Source organism: Passer montanus, unplaced genomic scaffold, assembly GCF_014805655.1.
Source record: "Passer montanus isolate IOZ18808 unplaced genomic scaffold, ASM1480565v1 scaffold60, whole genome shotgun sequence".
Lineage (NCBI taxonomy): Eukaryota > Metazoa > Chordata > Aves > Passeriformes > Passeridae > Passer > Passer montanus.
In genome coordinates, this window is record NW_024371038.1 from 4,269,466 (window position 1) to 4,286,771 (window position 17,306).

At 37.8% G+C, this 17,306-nt stretch overlaps 1 protein-coding gene across 7 annotated transcripts in view; it reads left to right on the plus strand.

Moving 5' to 3' along the window:
* SLC44A3 (solute carrier family 44 member 3) overlaps nucleotides 1-17,306 on the plus strand; it is a 91,107-nt gene that overhangs the window by 67,080 nt on the left and 6,721 nt on the right. For 6 of the 7 annotated variants that reach the window (XR_005629610.1, XR_005629607.1, XR_005629608.1 and 3 more), the window contains 3 exons: nucleotides 2,925-3,090; nucleotides 8,967-9,123; nucleotides 11,629-11,691. Coding sequence is in view for 3 of the 7 variants with exons in the window: in XM_039727191.1 (XP_039583125.1) it covers nucleotides 2,925-3,090; nucleotides 8,967-9,123; nucleotides 11,629-11,691 (386 nt within the window). In the remaining 4 variants the exon portion in view is untranslated. Of the gene's footprint in view, nucleotides 1-2,924; nucleotides 3,091-8,966; nucleotides 9,124-11,628; nucleotides 11,692-14,690; nucleotides 15,215-17,306 lie in introns of those variants that run through there. The other variant, XM_039727193.1, reaches the window with a different exon arrangement.

Below are 17,306 nucleotides of genomic sequence, written 5' to 3' on the forward strand. Positions count from 1 at the left end.
GCCTGCCGTGCTGGCTGCCAGGGCAGCGCTGGGCTCGAGTCCCACGGGGGAATTCTCCCGGGTTCTGCTGCAAACACTTGGCCTGTTTGCATTGTTAACATCACTTCTTTTGAAGTATTGGCAGCAGATCAACACTTGTACTGATCAAAGGCTTCCAGATTTGGTGATTCAGATGTGGGGACTTCAGTTCTTTACTGAGTTGTTAATGCCATCGTTAAGAGTGTATGGTACACTGGGAACATTCATTATTGTGTTGCTGAAGAAAAATAATCTGTTGACAAATTAAACTCTATTTCAGGGCTTTGTTGAAAAAGTTTAGAGATAGATCTTAGTACAATGATGAGGGAAATTGCATATACTTCTCTTGACAGGTTATCTAGGACAGCTTTAAAGTTTGTCTGAGATACTGATACAGAAAAATAGCCTTGCATGTAGTTTATTGACAAAATCAGGCATGTCTGGTAGGCCCAGAAGACAGGAAATTGGACAGAGATGTTTATATCATTAAACAGATTTTTGTGAAATAACAAAACTAGTTTACCACACCTGACCAACAAAGTGATGGAAGGTGAAGTCACAGGTGCCTCTGCCTGATTGCTGTGCAGCTGAGCACAGCACTGTGCACAAGTACAAGTACGAGGTTGTCCAGGAAAGACAGAGTCATTACTGTTATTACTACAGGTGGTTATTTCAGTAGGCTGGGAAAAAGCAAACAGGATTAGCTTGCCATATGAACATTTATCAGTCTTCATGACAACACTACTGATACAAAGCCTGAACAGGTCTATTTTGGAAAAAGAAATGTTCAGGTGGATTGTATGGTGGAAAATGTCCTTAATTCTGCTACCAAATGGTGTAATGTCTTTGCATGAAAATGGAGAGGTAGGACACCTTGTGTCTCACTGACATCTTGCTTGCCTAAGTTCCCTCAGTGAAGGCTATGGGCTGTGGATAATGAATGCATTTGGCTACTTGTGTGTGCTGCAGGAAAAGGCAGTCTAGAGCCTCTGGAAGAAATATAGGAAATGAAAAATCTCTTGAATTCATAATTATATGGTGCCTCACTTATTGTAATGACTTAAGTAAATGATTATATCCTCAAGAACTTACCTTAAAAACCCTCACCTTTGCAAACTTAAAGCCAGTGAGGCACAGGATGGGGAGGAATGAGGGAGACTTTATGAGAAGAGATCTGAGTAGTAGCTTTTTCAAACCATCAAACATCTTGCACTTCACAGTGCAAAATTCATTTGAATATATTGGAAGCACTACAGTATTTCTATGAATGACCAACCATACAGCACTGGAGAGAGCTTGCCTGTTCAGACAATATTGTTAACATCTCAGAAAAGAAAATATCTAGAACCTATGTCTGTATTTATGTACCCATGTAGCATTTTTTTTTATCTTTCAAAGAACTTTAAAATAATGTTGCAGTGCTACTATGGAATAGATGGATTTTTTTCTTAATTTACAGACCAAAAGGCCTTGCTTCTGAAAACTTAAAAAGGGTACACAAAAAGCTTGTCTAAACCTGATGGTATTGCTGAAACAATTCTGTACTGTTTCTGCTTTTAGTTATTCTTGAGTAAGAAGTCTGTGGCTATAGAAAAACAGGCCAGAAAGGAACTATTTCCTAGATAGCTTTGTATATGTGGTGGTTTTTAACTTGAATGTGGTGTGTTGTCCTGTAGGAGAACACAGAGTCATATAATCATTTAACTTGGAAAAAACCTTTAAGATCATCAAGTCCAGCTGTAAACCTAACACTGCCAAGTCCACCAAATGAATACATGAAGTATTAAATCTTAAGTTATATTGCTGTTTGAGCAGTAATAGCCAATTCTGTCTCACTTTGTTATTTCTTTCATGGAGTTGGAATAAGAAACTACTCACCTCCAGAGATTGTTTTTTTTGGTGAACATGTTTCTCTTTAAGGTTAGTAGACTTAAGGCTTGGTAAAATTAAAAAAAATTAAAAACCAAAACATGTTGGGAACCTAGAGACCTTGTACTAGGACCAAATTGTCCTAATGCCATTATCCCCTGACTGCCCTTCAGAGTCAAGTGCCACAAATAGGATTGCACAGAAAAAAGGTCTGATTGTTGAGGAATCAGAGTTGCCCCCACCTTTTGTGAATAGCCACCAATGAATACGGAATACGGAATACATTCTTTGTTGGTAACAGAGGTGGAAGGAATGTTTTTAGCTTGGATAAGTTAATTTATCCACGCTCCTAGACACAGTAGTAGCATTGGAGCATGTACTACCATACTGACGTCTGCTTCCCCCCCACACCCCAAAGAGCCTACATTTTGCACAAAGATTGCCTGTATTTTGCACAAAGATTGCAAAGTATAGAGAACAGAAAACTAATGGCCATGGTTCTGATTAGTAATAGCAATTAAAATTTTTGTTTTGTTTTGCTGCAACAGTATGTTATGTATCCTTAATATTTTTCTGCAGTCTTTCTCTTCTGCTTCTTACAAAAAAACCCTAAAGCATTTCATAACTATGCATTTATTTAAAATTTGACTTATGAAAATCAAGATTTCATTTACTTCTGAACTATTTGATTACTCAAGTCTAGAGTAATGTCTTCTCAGATATCTTTACTAATATGTAGCTTTCCTTTTTCCTTTACTGGTAGTTGTGTCTCCATCCCAATTTAAACACAATCTTTTGCATTTTGTGAGATTTTATTTTTCAAAATCCACGTTGAATTATAAAATATTGTTTCACTTTGTTAGAATGGACAGAATTAAATAACATAGAATTTTTTTTTTTTTTAACTTTACTGAAAAGAAGTTAAGAGAACATGCACAGAAGCACTTCCATGTCCTTCTTTGTCCCTGTCCCCCTTTCTCCTTCCCCCTCCTTGTCTGGCATGCTATAATAACACAGTGGTGTAATCCCAACTTCAGGTACTGCACAGTCCACTTCGGGAGGACAAGTAGAATACAGAGCTCTGTCTGGAATTTGCTACATGGCATGGTATCATTTCCTTGGCCTTATCTGGACTAGTGAATTCATTCTTGCCTGTCAGCAAATGGTGATTGCTGGGGCAGTGGTTACTTGTTATTTCAACAGGTGAGTGCAGAATTGCCCCTGATAGTTTTGGGGATTTTCCAGCATTTACTTTCAATCTTTTTCTGGGAAAAATAGTCCCAATTAGACTGCAATTTATGTCAATATCAGGAATCCAGTTTACTATAATGTTGCTTACTGCAAGATCTTTAATATCATGCAAATTGTAACATCTTACTCATGTGACTCGCCCCTGCTGCTGGAGGTGCTGGGCCAAACTGGGCCTTGATGTTGGAACTCTGTTGGCTCTGGGGGAATTACCATTTGGAAGGCACAGGCTGCATTGCACCCATTTCCATGAGACTGTGTTAGCTCCAAATGAGAAGCAATATATTGTTCCTTGGTAATTTCATGTATTAAGAGGTAGTTTTACCTCTTTGTAAATGTTCATCCATGCTCTGGGGTTTCCATTTGTTCTGCCTGTATAACTGTTGGTCTAATTTTTTTTTTTTTTTTTACTCTGTGCAGATATTTTCAGCTAACTACAAATGCTTTAACACTGTAAAGTGTTTAGACATGTGTGAACAAACTTCCTTGTCTGTTATATACCCTGTAAATGTGGAGGAAAAAAGGAAAAGTAAAATTAAATAAAACTGAGTTTATGCACGCATTGCAAGAGAAGATTTAAATCTCACCTTATGTTGTTGAGTTTTTGACAATGAAGAGAGCATTTTCCTGATAATTTTTTTTCTCCTGAGTATTTTATGAGCTCTCTCATCCTCAGTGCTGTTCTTCTAGGTCCAGCAATGAGATTTTCTGATCTGTGCAAAACTCTGGCATTTTAAGTCATTTCTTCAGTTTGTATTAGAGGAATATAATGATAACCTCAATTTGTTGAAAAATTAACCCTTGAGGAAGAAGGTGATGTGAGATTGAGGTGGTGAGCCTGGCCCGAGAGAACCTGGGGCCCTTGGAGTGGAGGTTCTGCTGCCTAGGGCCGTATGGCTGGGACAGTTGGGGAGGATGCCTTTGGCCTTCTCCAAAAATTAGGAAGCGGGGTTCTGTGGATGGTCTCCAGAATGTATCCTTGGGTGTTTCAGTCACTGATCAAGAGGCTGCTGGAAGTTCTCCAAATGGTGTGTTCCCCAGTGCCCAGCAGACAGTGCAGTCTCTGCTTGCAGGACTGGCTCTGTAGGGTTTTCCTGCAGCACCCAATGGAGTTGTGCTGTTCCAGCCAAAGATCTAGGAACAGCAAGTTTCCACCCCTGGTTTAAGCAATCTTTTATCATCCCATCCAAAAAGCCAAGGCAGGACAAGGTTTAACATGTGTATCAGGAGCCTGTCCCTGTGAGGATTAACAACACAACAGCTGTGCCACTGAACTGGTGCTTCGGTAAGAGCAAATAAAACCTAAAATGTTGCTTTTCTAAGGGTTGAAAGATTTTTGAAAGAGTGACATAGTCTCACCCTTCTATTTTACATGCTGTAACAGGACCTGGAAAGGGAGGAACTCTCATTTCTGATGTCATCACTTTTTTTCCACTGAAGCTCTGGAGCTCCCATGGCTGTGGGTAGTGAGCTGCTTTCTCTTGTAAGCCCATTGATGTACCTCAGTTTTAGCAGCTGAATGCTGAGGCACTAAAGGTTCGTTTAAACTGGTTTGAGAAAGCACAGGAAAGTAAAGTAGTTCTGCTGTGTTCCTGAAAAGTAAAGTAGTTCTCTTGAATTTTTGGGCTGTGTGCTACAATGCATTTTGGCGCAATACACCACATAAATCCCCAAGGCAAAGGCACTGTCCATATCTCGTTCATGCAGAGCAGGGAAGCACCTGTAGAAACTGCTGTGATGACATTTACTGCTCTGCTAGGGGCTTCCGCTTTCCAGCTATTTTTTACTGCTGCAGGAACTGGCTGCCAAGTACAGAAGGTTCCTGCTCCCAGTTGTATTGGTATCATTTTGTACAATACCATTAAACTCTCCTCTTGCTTGCCAGGTGACCTGTACTATGTTGAGAGGGTTGTATTTGCAAGGGGAAATGCAACTGTTCTGTGGTGGTAATCCCTTGTCCTGGCCTTCAGGCTGTCAGCACAGATGCACAGAGATGCAGAGCAGTGCAGGAGAGGGTGGTTAGCTGCAGCAGCAGCCACACAGCAAGGGCAAGGGTTATCTCGAGCTGTTCCAGCAACTCTGAGCTCGTCTGCTGTGTGTTTTTAATGTATTCCCCGGGGCTGCATCATAAAGGCATGTCACAAGAGTTTGTTTATGGGATCTTACAGACAGGCTTGCTTCTTGTCCTGTGAGTGCTCCGAGGAAATGGCACGGCCTTCCCATGTGGAAATCTCCTTCCACAGCACACTCAGCAATGTGCTGCACAGCCAACAGCCATGGCTGAGTTGCACATGGGGTGGGCAGGGGGTTGTTCTACCTGGATTAGCTTTACAGGATACATATATTTGGCCTGTAATACCACGATTGACTGAAAATGGATTTGGCCTTCTTTTATTTTAGATTAAATATGAATACACAAAAGATTTCATTAATTTAATAAAAATAAGTAGGTTTTCTTGCTTAATAATTACATTTTACAACTTGTGAAAAGGGCTTAGTCTTTTTAAAAGCTTTCTTTGTTATAATTGTTGTTTTACATGAGGGTTTATTCTCACCTTGATGTGCTTAGGTGTTATGTATCTATTTACCTTTGCAGGGAGATGAGCCTTTCCCCCTCTCTGGGAGTAAAGGAAGGTGTTATGGTAACTCAGTCCATCACAGGCATCATGGTTCTGTCCATGTCTGAGCTTCTTTAGTAGCTCCAGTGCACAGATATCACTGCACAGATTTGAAATTAAGGATTGGGGTTATCTACCTGACTAAGGTGTTCAGTACCACAGTTTACAAGAGAAGTGAAATACATATCTCTCCCAGTAAATCAAAAATGAAGGTTTATGGATATTGCACCAAAGTAATTGAGAGATAAACTAGAACAAACTTGTAAAGGCTTCCTCTTCAAATATATCTGCAATATTTATGGACATCCTTTGCCCTACTTATGTACTTGACCTAAAAGAGCCACCAGTATGTATGTAGTCAGACCTGTTCCATGTGGCTTTGAGGTTAGGTAAAAGTGCAATACAGTCTGTGTGGTCTCTGTTAGTCTCATAATGTCTGTTTTATTACAAATCTTGTAATTTATTGTGTTTGTTTAAAAATTGAGATTCATATTTACTTGAGGAATAGAAGAATCATTCCTCAACATTTCTGAAGTATTTTATACTAAAGTTAGTTTTAGACAGTCTTTGGAATTGGTAAGACGTAAGTGAAGAAAACTGTAAGGATAGCTCTTAAGAGAATTTTAAAGAAAGGAAAAAATACACTTTTCTCCCATTCAAATATCTGTGTCTTTTGGGTATGTCAAGATGACATTTTTTTCTTCTCACAAAAATGTTTTTCAAATAAAATTGAAGATGCACGTGTGATCATTTGATTCAAGGAACTTAGTGTTAAAAAAAAAGTGTCAGATACAGAGCTTACAAGTAAATGAAGGCAATCGACAGTAGTAAAGAAATAAAATCATTAAAAGATAATGTGGTATTGAATACAGGTCCACAGGAGTTTGGAATAGTAGTGTTGTATGTAAATCAATCTGATGATAACATAAAACAGAAATACCAAAGAGCTATGGCTCTATTCAGTCTTATAACCATCAGGCAGATTCCCAAATTTCCCTGACACCTTGTGCACATGCAGTGGAGTTCACATGCACAGAATGCACTGCATAATGATTGCATGCTTGTGCTAAAGCCACTTCAGGATTGCAGCCACATAATGCACAAAGGTGGGTGAAACTTCAGCCTTGGGAGCAATGGGAGTAGGTTTGAGCCAATCTTGAGCTTATTTACAGTCATAACCATCACCTGTTGCTGTGTTTAGCCTCTTTCCTGTTTCCTACTCTGAATCAGAATTACAAGGAAAATCTGTTCTTCTTCTAATCTGTTTGGAGGCAAAGCAAAATCCTTGTCAGACCCTGTTTTTGTGCTAATTTCTTTGTTAAGAAAAGGAGCTGTGGAAAAGCATCCAAATATGTAAAAAATTATCTAAACTAAGCTTTACATTTTAATTATTTTTTTCTTACATTGCTGCTCATTATTTAGTCATGTTAAAAATATCAAAGCACTTCTTCATTTTCTCTTCAGTAACAAGTACGTTATTAACACAGGAATAAATTTTCTTCTTTCTGTGTTTCTTATCACTAGTTAACCTTTAACTTGCAGAAACTTAATAATTTGTATTCTGAGATCAAACTGACACTGTCATATGTAAGGAAGTGTTTTGGGGAGAAAAAAACCAATGGCTCAATATGAATAGAATAATTCATCCACCTACAATGCATGTGTTTCTAACACAGAAACCTGATGACTAAAGAAAACCCAAAATGCCTTATTCAGTATAAAATTCCACTATTCCCCAAGCTGTTCCCCTGGTTTTAAGACAAAAATAATAAATGTAGCAAATGCTTTGCTGGAATTTCCTATTTCAAATAATGTGGTATATTCACATATTTAAATACAACTTCTCCACTGCAAAGTTTTTTGTGTTTTGAATGAACTGCAGTGATACCTTCAAGATTTTTGCAGAACTATAATCCCACTCCTGAATATAGTGTGTATTATTTAAATCCTTGCTGAAGTGAGGATTTAATAAAATAATATTTTTAAAGCTTCTTAGCCCAAACCAGTCATTCTCTTATTGGTGTATTTTTATTTTTTAATTTCTTGTGCAAACTACTGATTTTTCAAGATAACAGAGGTTTTGAAGAAATCAATTCTGAAAACAGAATATTTGTGAAATTTCTTATTTGTGATATTATGTCTGATCTTTATGTAGCTACTTAGTCAAACTGCTGCTGGTTCTGTTGCCTAACTAAATATTTCAGGGTTGGGCCAGTTGCTTAAGAGTTACTTTATGGAAGGTGTAATTATAACTATTGATCCATATGTTTTTTGGTTTTTTTTTTTTTACCTTATGAAACATTGTTAAATGTACTTAGTGTTAATCTAGTTGATTTTTTTCAGCATTTGACAAGGGGTGAGGGAATCTCTTTAAGTTGATTTCCTGAGGTTTATATAAATTCTTGAGAACTGTGTCATATTACTGTCTGTAAATTACTGACATTAAACTGACCTTTATAAAGGAAGCAAAGTAATAAAACTTGTATTTAGGCCATTTTTTTGTCTTTACTTTCAATTTTGGCAGACATTATTTTTCCAAAACAATACAGGTTAGTATGCACTAGAACTACAAGTTTTTTTAGTTCAGATTATATTCCTAAAGTATAGTATGATATTGCTTTTTTGCTGTATTCAATTTTAAAAGAAAGCCTGTTCTGTGGGAGGAAAAAAAGCATTAATAATCTTTTTTAATTTAAAACCAAATTTGGCCAAATTGCAATTATAAAAGGAGATAGTAGCTCTCAATTTTATATGTGAGAACTTGTGATTTTGTTTTCTAGTTTTAATTTTACCACTAAAGAAGAAATAATGGATTAATTCCCTCAGAATAAAATCTTGCAGAACCAAGAGTTAAATAAAAGATTGCAGAGAATAAGAGAAGTGACAGAAATTGGAAAGAGGTGTTCAAGAAATATTCTCAGATATTGTTCACTTACTTCTCCTATTTTCCATTGTAGTTTTTTCCTAGATATTTTTCCATTCCAGAAAAGAGTAATTTCTTAAGAATTAAACTAATCCAGAAGTTATAAATTTGGCCGCTTTTCTTTGGCCTAAGGTGAACATTTAAATGAAGTCAGTAGAAAAACTGGAGTAGTTCAATTAGGAAAGGAGATAGCAGCTTAATTCTTAAAATTCCCAAATACTGAAAAGACACAATGCTTATCTTCTTAAAGTTGCTAAACATTTTTAAAAATTGTTTGTTTCTCTTTCTAGAAATAAAAATAACCCACCACCTCACCCAGTCCTGTCTTCCATATCAGTTCTTTTCTGCTACCACCTAGGAACTGCTGTGAAAGGCTCATTTCTAATCACAATACTGAGAATACCAAAGATTGTTCTCTTGTACCTTTACAATATCCTAAACCAAAAGGTAGGTAAATACTTCTGTAACACTATTAAAATAGTAGTTTAAAGATGAGATCATGGGGCAAAGAAGTAAAGAATATATTTCTTGCTTAAAAATAGATGGTATTGCTATTACTGTCTATTATTAATAGGTGGATTTTATATTTTATCATGTTTTCTTCATTAGGAAAGCTTTTTTCTCCCAACTCAAATATCAATGCTTCCTTTTTATTCTCAAGTCTCATAATTTTAAAAGCAGAAAATACCAATATGAAACTCACCTTTATTTAGTATTTTTATACAAAGGTTTTTCTGAAGGATAAAGAAAAAAATTGGCAGACTCCTCTACTAAAATTTTTTGCATTCTTTTTTTTTTAAGAAGCAGGAGTAAGAATACTATTGTTGGATTTAAAATCTGTTATAGAAAGTACTTAATCTGCCTTGTAATATGCTTCTCTAGAAAGAATATATGGAATAAGAACTGTTCCTGGGAGTTGTAGTATCCAAGATACATCTTTTAAGACACATAAAGCATAGATCTGGGCTGTTTTGAATATTTTTTTGCCTTCTTTTTTCCTTTCATGCATCTCCACATCTATTATCTTCTGCTGGAAGCACACCACTATAGGTAATTCTGACACTTTTGCAAGGAGGAAGGACTGTCAGGAATGCACAGTTCTGATTTTAGGAGAAGATTTAAGAAAAGGTTTTAAACGTAGGTCTTTTCCTTTAGGGTTTACATTGGCCTTGAAGCATGTGATGTATAGTTATGTCAGGGTGTTTACATTTACATTGACAATGTATTTACTATGAGGCCTGTGTTGGCTATAGGTTATGAATGCTTAAATAAAAACTCCTTGTAATAAAACACTTGAAAGGTGTGGGCTGGATTTATGTTGCTTTCATATGAAAGTTTTGGTTATAAAACTTGGTGAGTTGTGTTAACTAAGAACATTGTATAAAGACAGTAGGTGGGATGACTTAGAATATTTTCTGCCTTTAGAGAAAGCAGGTTAAGTGGACTTGCTTGTTACATGGTCTGTAATCTGAATTACTGTAGATTTAAATAGCAAAGAGAGATTATTTGTGTCTGCAGCACTGGGCTGCAGGCTCCTTTTGGTCCAGCTCCCAAGCATTCAGTGACATGACCCACAGCTGTAACTGCTGCTAAGGAGCCTAGAAAGTGCTCTGGGCAGCTCTTGTGCTCAGTCCTGGGAAGGATCCCCCCACGAGTAACCTTGCTCCTTTGGCAGAAAGGACAACTATGGCCCCTTTCACTGAGGGCCAGAGTAGTTGGACTGAAGGATGGAGAAGTGACCCTGCATTCTTGTAGAGCTCACACAGACTTCCCCACCCTTGCAAAAAATGTTGCTGCTCTCTATGAACAGAGAAGAAGTCAGGGACCTGCAAGCTTGCAGGTAAATTTACAGATTTTTCTACACAGCAGTCTTCAAGCAGAATCAGAGAGGAGATTATAGGTGAGATCACTTGCTCTAGGCTTTTAACAAACAATCCATACTGAGACAACATAGCTTTAGTAAACTCATCTCTCCAGCAATACATAGCAAGAGTAAATTATTCCTGTCAGGAGTTTGCATGTAAAGTCACTGTTCTGAAGGAGTTATTCCTGGAATATTTTCATGAATCTTTTTGGAAAAATTTGGTAGGTTTGTGGTTTCTGCTTCAACAATAGTAGCTGTAGGAATTTGAGTTTTCTATAGTGACTGGAAGATCTCTGCTTTCTAAAACAAAATAAAAATATTCTGACATCTGAAAAAATAAGATTAAAAAGACCAAGTATCCCTGAACTGGATTTCCTTTTGTTTAGAAAAACAGGCATTTAATTTTGGAAGGCTACTCTGGATACCAAGATGTCTTGCTCTTATCTTGCATCATCTCCATGATGAGCTGCTATGAGCTCATGATGTGATGGGAGAGTATGGAACAAACCTTAAGCTTTACTGCTCAGTTTTTGCAATGAAATTAATACATCTCAGTGGTCTATGAATAGCCTGTTCTAATAGAAGATTTTTCTTCCTGACTTGAAAAATGAATGTAATACTCTGAGTCAAAACAAATGTATGTTCATATAAGCTCTTCTACCCATTCTTTTATTTTTGTTCAGTAGGATACTGGTCATTTCAGAACTGTGAAAGGTTTTTGATAATCAGGTTAAAAATCTTTCTGTACTCCTTGATCACTGTGAAGTGCTTTAAGGATTACTGACTTGCCTGCTTGTTTTTCTCCCAGGCAGCTGTTAGCTCACAAAGCTGCTTGCAGCACATATTTTCTTGTCCCAGAGAAGAATCTTCCATCCACAGGAAGAAAAAAAAAAGCACAGCTCTGCAGTCATTAATATTGAACAGTCTGAATTAAAAACTATTCCTAAAATCCTAATGTAAATATCTGCTACCTAAGTGAAAAATTTATTAGAAGAGTCAGTCACCTGTAAAGCAAGTTTTTTTTAGAACAGTGGTTTTGTTTGAGGCTAATTATGTGTCCAATAACCAATCATTTCATTTTATTGCAGAGGAATGCAAAGCACCAGTTCAACTGCTGTTTCTGCTGGGTTTGCTTAAGATACTTTAACCAGGTATGCTCTGTCATCTCTGTCCCTCAGCCTAGTCTGGATACCATGGCCCTTAGCATGGCTAAAAATGGCTTAGCATGGCATGCAGACCAAAGTTTCCTGCTGGCCACCTAAATTAAACAAACAAAAAAGCCTCGCAGTTCTTGGTACAAAGAAACAGGGAATTGAAAAATATGCAAGGTTCTAGATTTTAGAAAACTTACTGATGCAGTTTGAGATAGCCCTTTCAGAGGGCCACTTGCTATTTCTGTTGATAAGAAGACTTAATTTGTTGAGTTGTGCCAGACTTCTGAAACACAGAGAGTCCAGGTAGGAGGAAGCAATGAAGAATTAGGAAACATACCTGGAGATTTGACATTAACTTGTTACAGTGTTTTCCACCTGAATGTCCTGAATAAAGAAACTTAAATTCCTAGTGATTGCCAGTATCAGTAGATCTGGAAATACAAATGAATGATAGCAGTCTTGTTTAAAAGATGTTTTAATTGGAAATGGATGATTTCTGACATACAGCAGTTTTACAGATACTTTGACACCTCTTTTTACCTTCACAATTCTTTTCCCCAAATGCATTCCAGATTTACATATATAATTGTGAATAGTTTGTTTTTTTGTTTGTCATTGCCTTGGTTTTATCTCTGGAAACTCTGATACTCCTAATGTGGAAGGGAATCATATGTTCAGCTAATTCCACCCTCTGAATGCTGAGTTCTTTGTTCTCATTGCTGAGGGCAGTGGTGTAGTAAACAAGACAATTCTGATAAAGGGTCTGGCTTCTTCTCTTAAGTAGGTGCATAAATTAGATTTAGTCTTGGACAGTTATTAAGAGAAAGTTTTCTGTTTAGTTCACCATAGATTAAATACTTGTGCAGTGAAATTTCTGAATTTTCCAGGCTTACATTTTCTAGGTAGGTCTTATAGTCAGTGACCTGGTGAGGAATATCAGAGTTCATTTTGCCTCCAGGCTTTCCATTTGTAGTCACCCTTTCCCCTTGGCTTGGCTTCCTGCCTTTCAAAGAGATATCCAGCATCCTAGTGTTTACTTTCTCCAGCTGTTTTCTGCTATGTGTTTGTTAAAAGAATTAATTACTATAATGTTCTTCCTTTTGTTTCAGAAGGCTCTTTTCCCCTTTAAAGATTTCCTGTTTCCTATTCTATTGTTGGCAGATTTCTGGTTTTATATGAGTTGTGGTTTTTAATCTAATGATTATAATAAAGTGTTCACTTTTGTTTTGTTTGTTGAATATATTTTTAGCAAAGGTGATGGTTGTCTACATGTTTCAGATCCAGGGCAATTTGGGCAATAATTAGAGAAGAAAAAAAGTAAGGCCACAAGATTTTAATAGAACTTCTCTCTGTGTGAAATTTAAACATTGGTCTTGAGTTATTGCATCTCATTAAGTAATTTGTAGATCTAATTATTTATTTCATTTTTTCCCCTATAACTAATCTGTTCAAAGCTATTTTTTTAACTAAGATTGAAAGTCTTACTCTTTGATTCTGTAAAATCCGTATGTAGAAGAGAACAGGAAAAAAAAGAAGGAAAAAAATGTCTGCAGTTTTAAGCAGCTTTGACATATTTCTTGAATAACAGAATTAGTGAGCTCTTAAGAGCTCCTACTGAGGTTGGTGGAGGCTGCTGGGAACTACATAGAAATCTCCCACAAATGCTGAACACAGACCTGAGAGTAGGACTTGGGAGGAAGGGGTTAAAAAGTTGTACCTGTGTTTCTAACATTTTCTTAAAGAAGAATTCTTTAAGTTCAGATTTTGGTTTTTTTGTAACCTAAAATGTGGAACAGCTGTTGTAAAAGTTGGTCCAAAAATCATTGTGTACATTAGCATTCCTTACTATTTACTATTCTTTTGCTTTTTATTCTAGCATTATTTTCACTTTAATGAAAAGCATATAATTACCTGAAGCTCTAAAAAAAAAAAAAAATAGTGCAGAAGTGATTGGATCTTCTATTTTCTTCAATCTGTTTTTAAACTGCTTAGGTAATTTAAATTCTTTCTGTTCCTTTATTCACAAGTTTAATCAGGATTAAGCAGTACTTTGTTTTCCCTATGAGAACTTGGCAGATGAGAAACAGGTGCTGGAGAAAGTAGCTCCAGTGAAAGAAAGCCAGCTTCTTTCTTCCCATGCAGGATCAACTACGTGCTCTATTGTGTTATCTAAGGGTACTTTTTGGGCTGCAGTGTCACCCTGCATGTGATATTTAATACTGACTTTAATAGTTGCATGCATCCCTGAAATGACTCATTCTCAGTGACGTTTTGTTCAGCTCCCTGGAAGTTAAGTGGAACAAACCAAAGAGTTACCTTGTCATCTTCCCATCATGACAGAGTGCTGTGCTAGATGCTGGCAATTGTCATGTTTGCAGCGGGGGCTGTTGCAGGAGGAGTAATGTAAGCCCACTGTCCTGTGCAGATTGCAATATGGACAATTACATTCAGCCTTCCTAAATTTCTCTTGGATTTGCAACTGGATCCTGTGCTAAACTGTGGTGTAGTGTTGCTATGTGCTGTAAAACAGTTCACTCCTTAAGCTGTTCCACTTCAGTCATGGGCAAAGTGATTCATGTGTGTGTATAATCCATTAGCAACAATTGTAAAGCACTCAAGGTTCTGTGGCTGAAAAGTGCTTTCTGAATATAAAGTCACTATCCTTACTTGACAGTTCTGTTTGCCAACACTTGTCAGAATTACCACAGATTTTTCATCTGGCTCTGATGGTTTCAGTATGTTCCAGATAAACATATCCAATCATCTCAAGTAAAATCTAGGAGATTGAAATTTTTCTTCTGTAAAAAGAATATACTGGCTTTTAATGTGATTTGGGAATTACGAGCTCTGTGTCTCTCCTGCTTTCTTAAATTGTAATCGCAGTCTTAACTTTAGATACATCGAAGTGCTCACACGTTCTCCCTTTACAGCCTTGTTGCAGTGACTTTTTTAAAACAATACAACTGGATAGTTTTGCTTTTCTGTGTCTGCTTTAGGTCTATCTGCAGCCAGTTGGCAAAGTGACTCCTCCAAAGTACAGTGCCTGGGTTTCTGAAGCGGCTGCTGAGCAGGGTGTGGTTTCTGTGTTCATCAGCACGGTTACTGCAGTGCAGCCTTCTGGGCTGTCAGTGAATTCAGCGGGGTGTGAGCCCCATTTCCTGGGACAAAGACACTTCCTGGGGACTGAAAGCCAGCAATTGTCCAGTGTAATAAACCAAAAGCAAGTCTGTCTAATGGCTGTATATTCATAGCAGTTGGTTGTCTCTTAAAATTTGGATGGAAGCCTATCAGGAGGTTTCAGTTAAATGCCTTGTGGAGAATTCACCTAGATAAAACCAAAATTCATGCATGCTATTGTAAAGCACAATTCTCTCCATGCCAAACACATTGTGCCTCACCCCATCAAGTACTTATTTTTCCTCCCAAAAACAATAATGCATTTTAATGTTGTTGGCAATATTGCTTCTAGATATAATTTTTCAATCCTCTTGAAAATACCAGGACTGGAATATCCTGTGACAAATGAAGGGTAAGAGCAATCCCGTTAGCCATCTATGAGACAGCAGGGAGGGGTAAAAGCCTGACAAGATCAGCAGAAAAATAGAGTAGAGTAGATCTAAACTGTTCATGAATAAATGTCTGGAAGTTGGAAGTTCCTAAGGACCAGCGGGACAACTGTCTGGAGCAGCTCCAAATGTAAGGCCCGGGAGAGGGGAAGTCCTAAGTGATTTAAAGAAGGGGTTTTCCACTTAAGAGAAGATTGGCATAATATGCTAATCTGAAATAGGCACTGGAGTGGCTGAAAGTCCCTTCCAGTCTTGTATGTCCTCACCTCTTCAGTGAGGCCTCACGAGGCTCATCTTGCTCTCATTTCCCACCATCTGAGAGTCATGATACAAGTCTCTCACCAGACCACTAACTGCTGCACAGCAGCCACACTCATTGCCTCTTGCTACCACTGGATTTTGTTTTCTGAGTGGCTTCACTGGCATCAGTGACACTTGCAGGTTAGGACACTTTAAGATCCAGCCTGAGCTGCACTGCACTGCACTGGGGGTAGCTGACCCCAAGAGAGGGCAGCTCCCAAGAGATTGGCAGTGATAAGATCAGATCGTTTTGAAAACACCAGCAGTGCAGAAAAAGCTGAACTGGGATGAGAAATCAGCATGTCTCCTTCTTCCTTTTTAAGAAGATTCTGTTGCTATGGCAATTTTCTCTTCCCCAAGCTCATTTTATGAAAGCAAGCCCTAGAATGGAGGACTGAATTCAGCTGTTACACAAAGTAGCAATTATTCTCAACAATTGGGGAACTTACAGCCTGGATCTGAGCCACAGCGCCTTTCTCATGAAACTACCAGGTCACTTTTTCCAAGACCTTTGACATTCTGTGTTGTGAGGCACAGAAGGATATATTCTTTAAATAGATTTTTTTTGCATACTGTGGTATTTAGAAATATGTAAACATTCCCTATTTATTCATCCTGACACTGGGACATCAGTGTCTAGTTCCCAGGCCCCAAGCCAGAAGAGGCTTGTGTTCTTCAGAGAGGTGGTGATATGAGATCAACTTGTTGGTGGAAGAATAAATGCTGATCCCAATCCACTGTCCCCTGTGCTTTCAATGCTACCAATGTCACCAGTACTTGCTTGTCACCAGAGCAGAGACTACCATTGGAAAAGACCGAACCATTGGGCCAAGATAAAAATATAAGTTATAATATGTATATAAGGATCAGACTGAATCTCTTTCTAGCTCAGTATCCCACCTTCAGCAGTAACTGTGAGCAAATGCTAAAGTAGAACAAAAGGATATTTCCCTGCCTCTGTGCTGTTCTTGATCTGCTCTCAACCTAGGGACTTCTTGAGCTCTGTGTTTAATAACTCTCAGCAGACTCCTTTTCCTGAAATTCCCCATCTCTGTTGAGCTCGTGTGAACTTCTAGCAGCTAAAGCATCCTTTGCCCAGCAGTCCACAGTTTGCAGATTTATGGTGAGAAGGAATACTGCCTGCTTTCAAATTTGGCTCCTACTTCTTCATACTGTCCTGCCCCTGCCTGGCTTTTGTTCTGGAAGAAACAGTGAGCCATGTAAGCCTACACAGCCTCTGCATTTCCCATGAGTCAGCAGCCCTCTTGCTGCATCCTCCTTCAGCTGTGTCTTTTCCAGACAGAAGAGCCTCACGTTCCCCAGACAGAAGACATTCCATGCCTTTTGGATCATTCCTGCTGCCCTTCTCCCAAACGTTTTCAAATGCACTAAAGCTTTTGTGCATGCAAAAATATATTCTGTAGAAACACATATTTAAATAACCTGTTTCTAAATGTTAGCAGGTTCTTAACTGGCCATGGTCTACCATCTTAGCCTTCACAACAATCTTTAATTTGAAAGTCTCTGGATTATTGCACATATCCTGCAATTTAAACTTAATGAGATATATAAGCTTTTTAGTTCAAAGTCCAAAATTATTTGCAAATATAGGTATTAACTTGTGTGTGCTAGGTGTTCCTTGATGAATAAGAATGAAAAATCTCTTGAGCTCATTTTTGTGCAATGCTGAGTTGCATGGAAATGTGGGTTAGCTTAAATGTTTGATGTGCTTTGTTAGTGAGAACA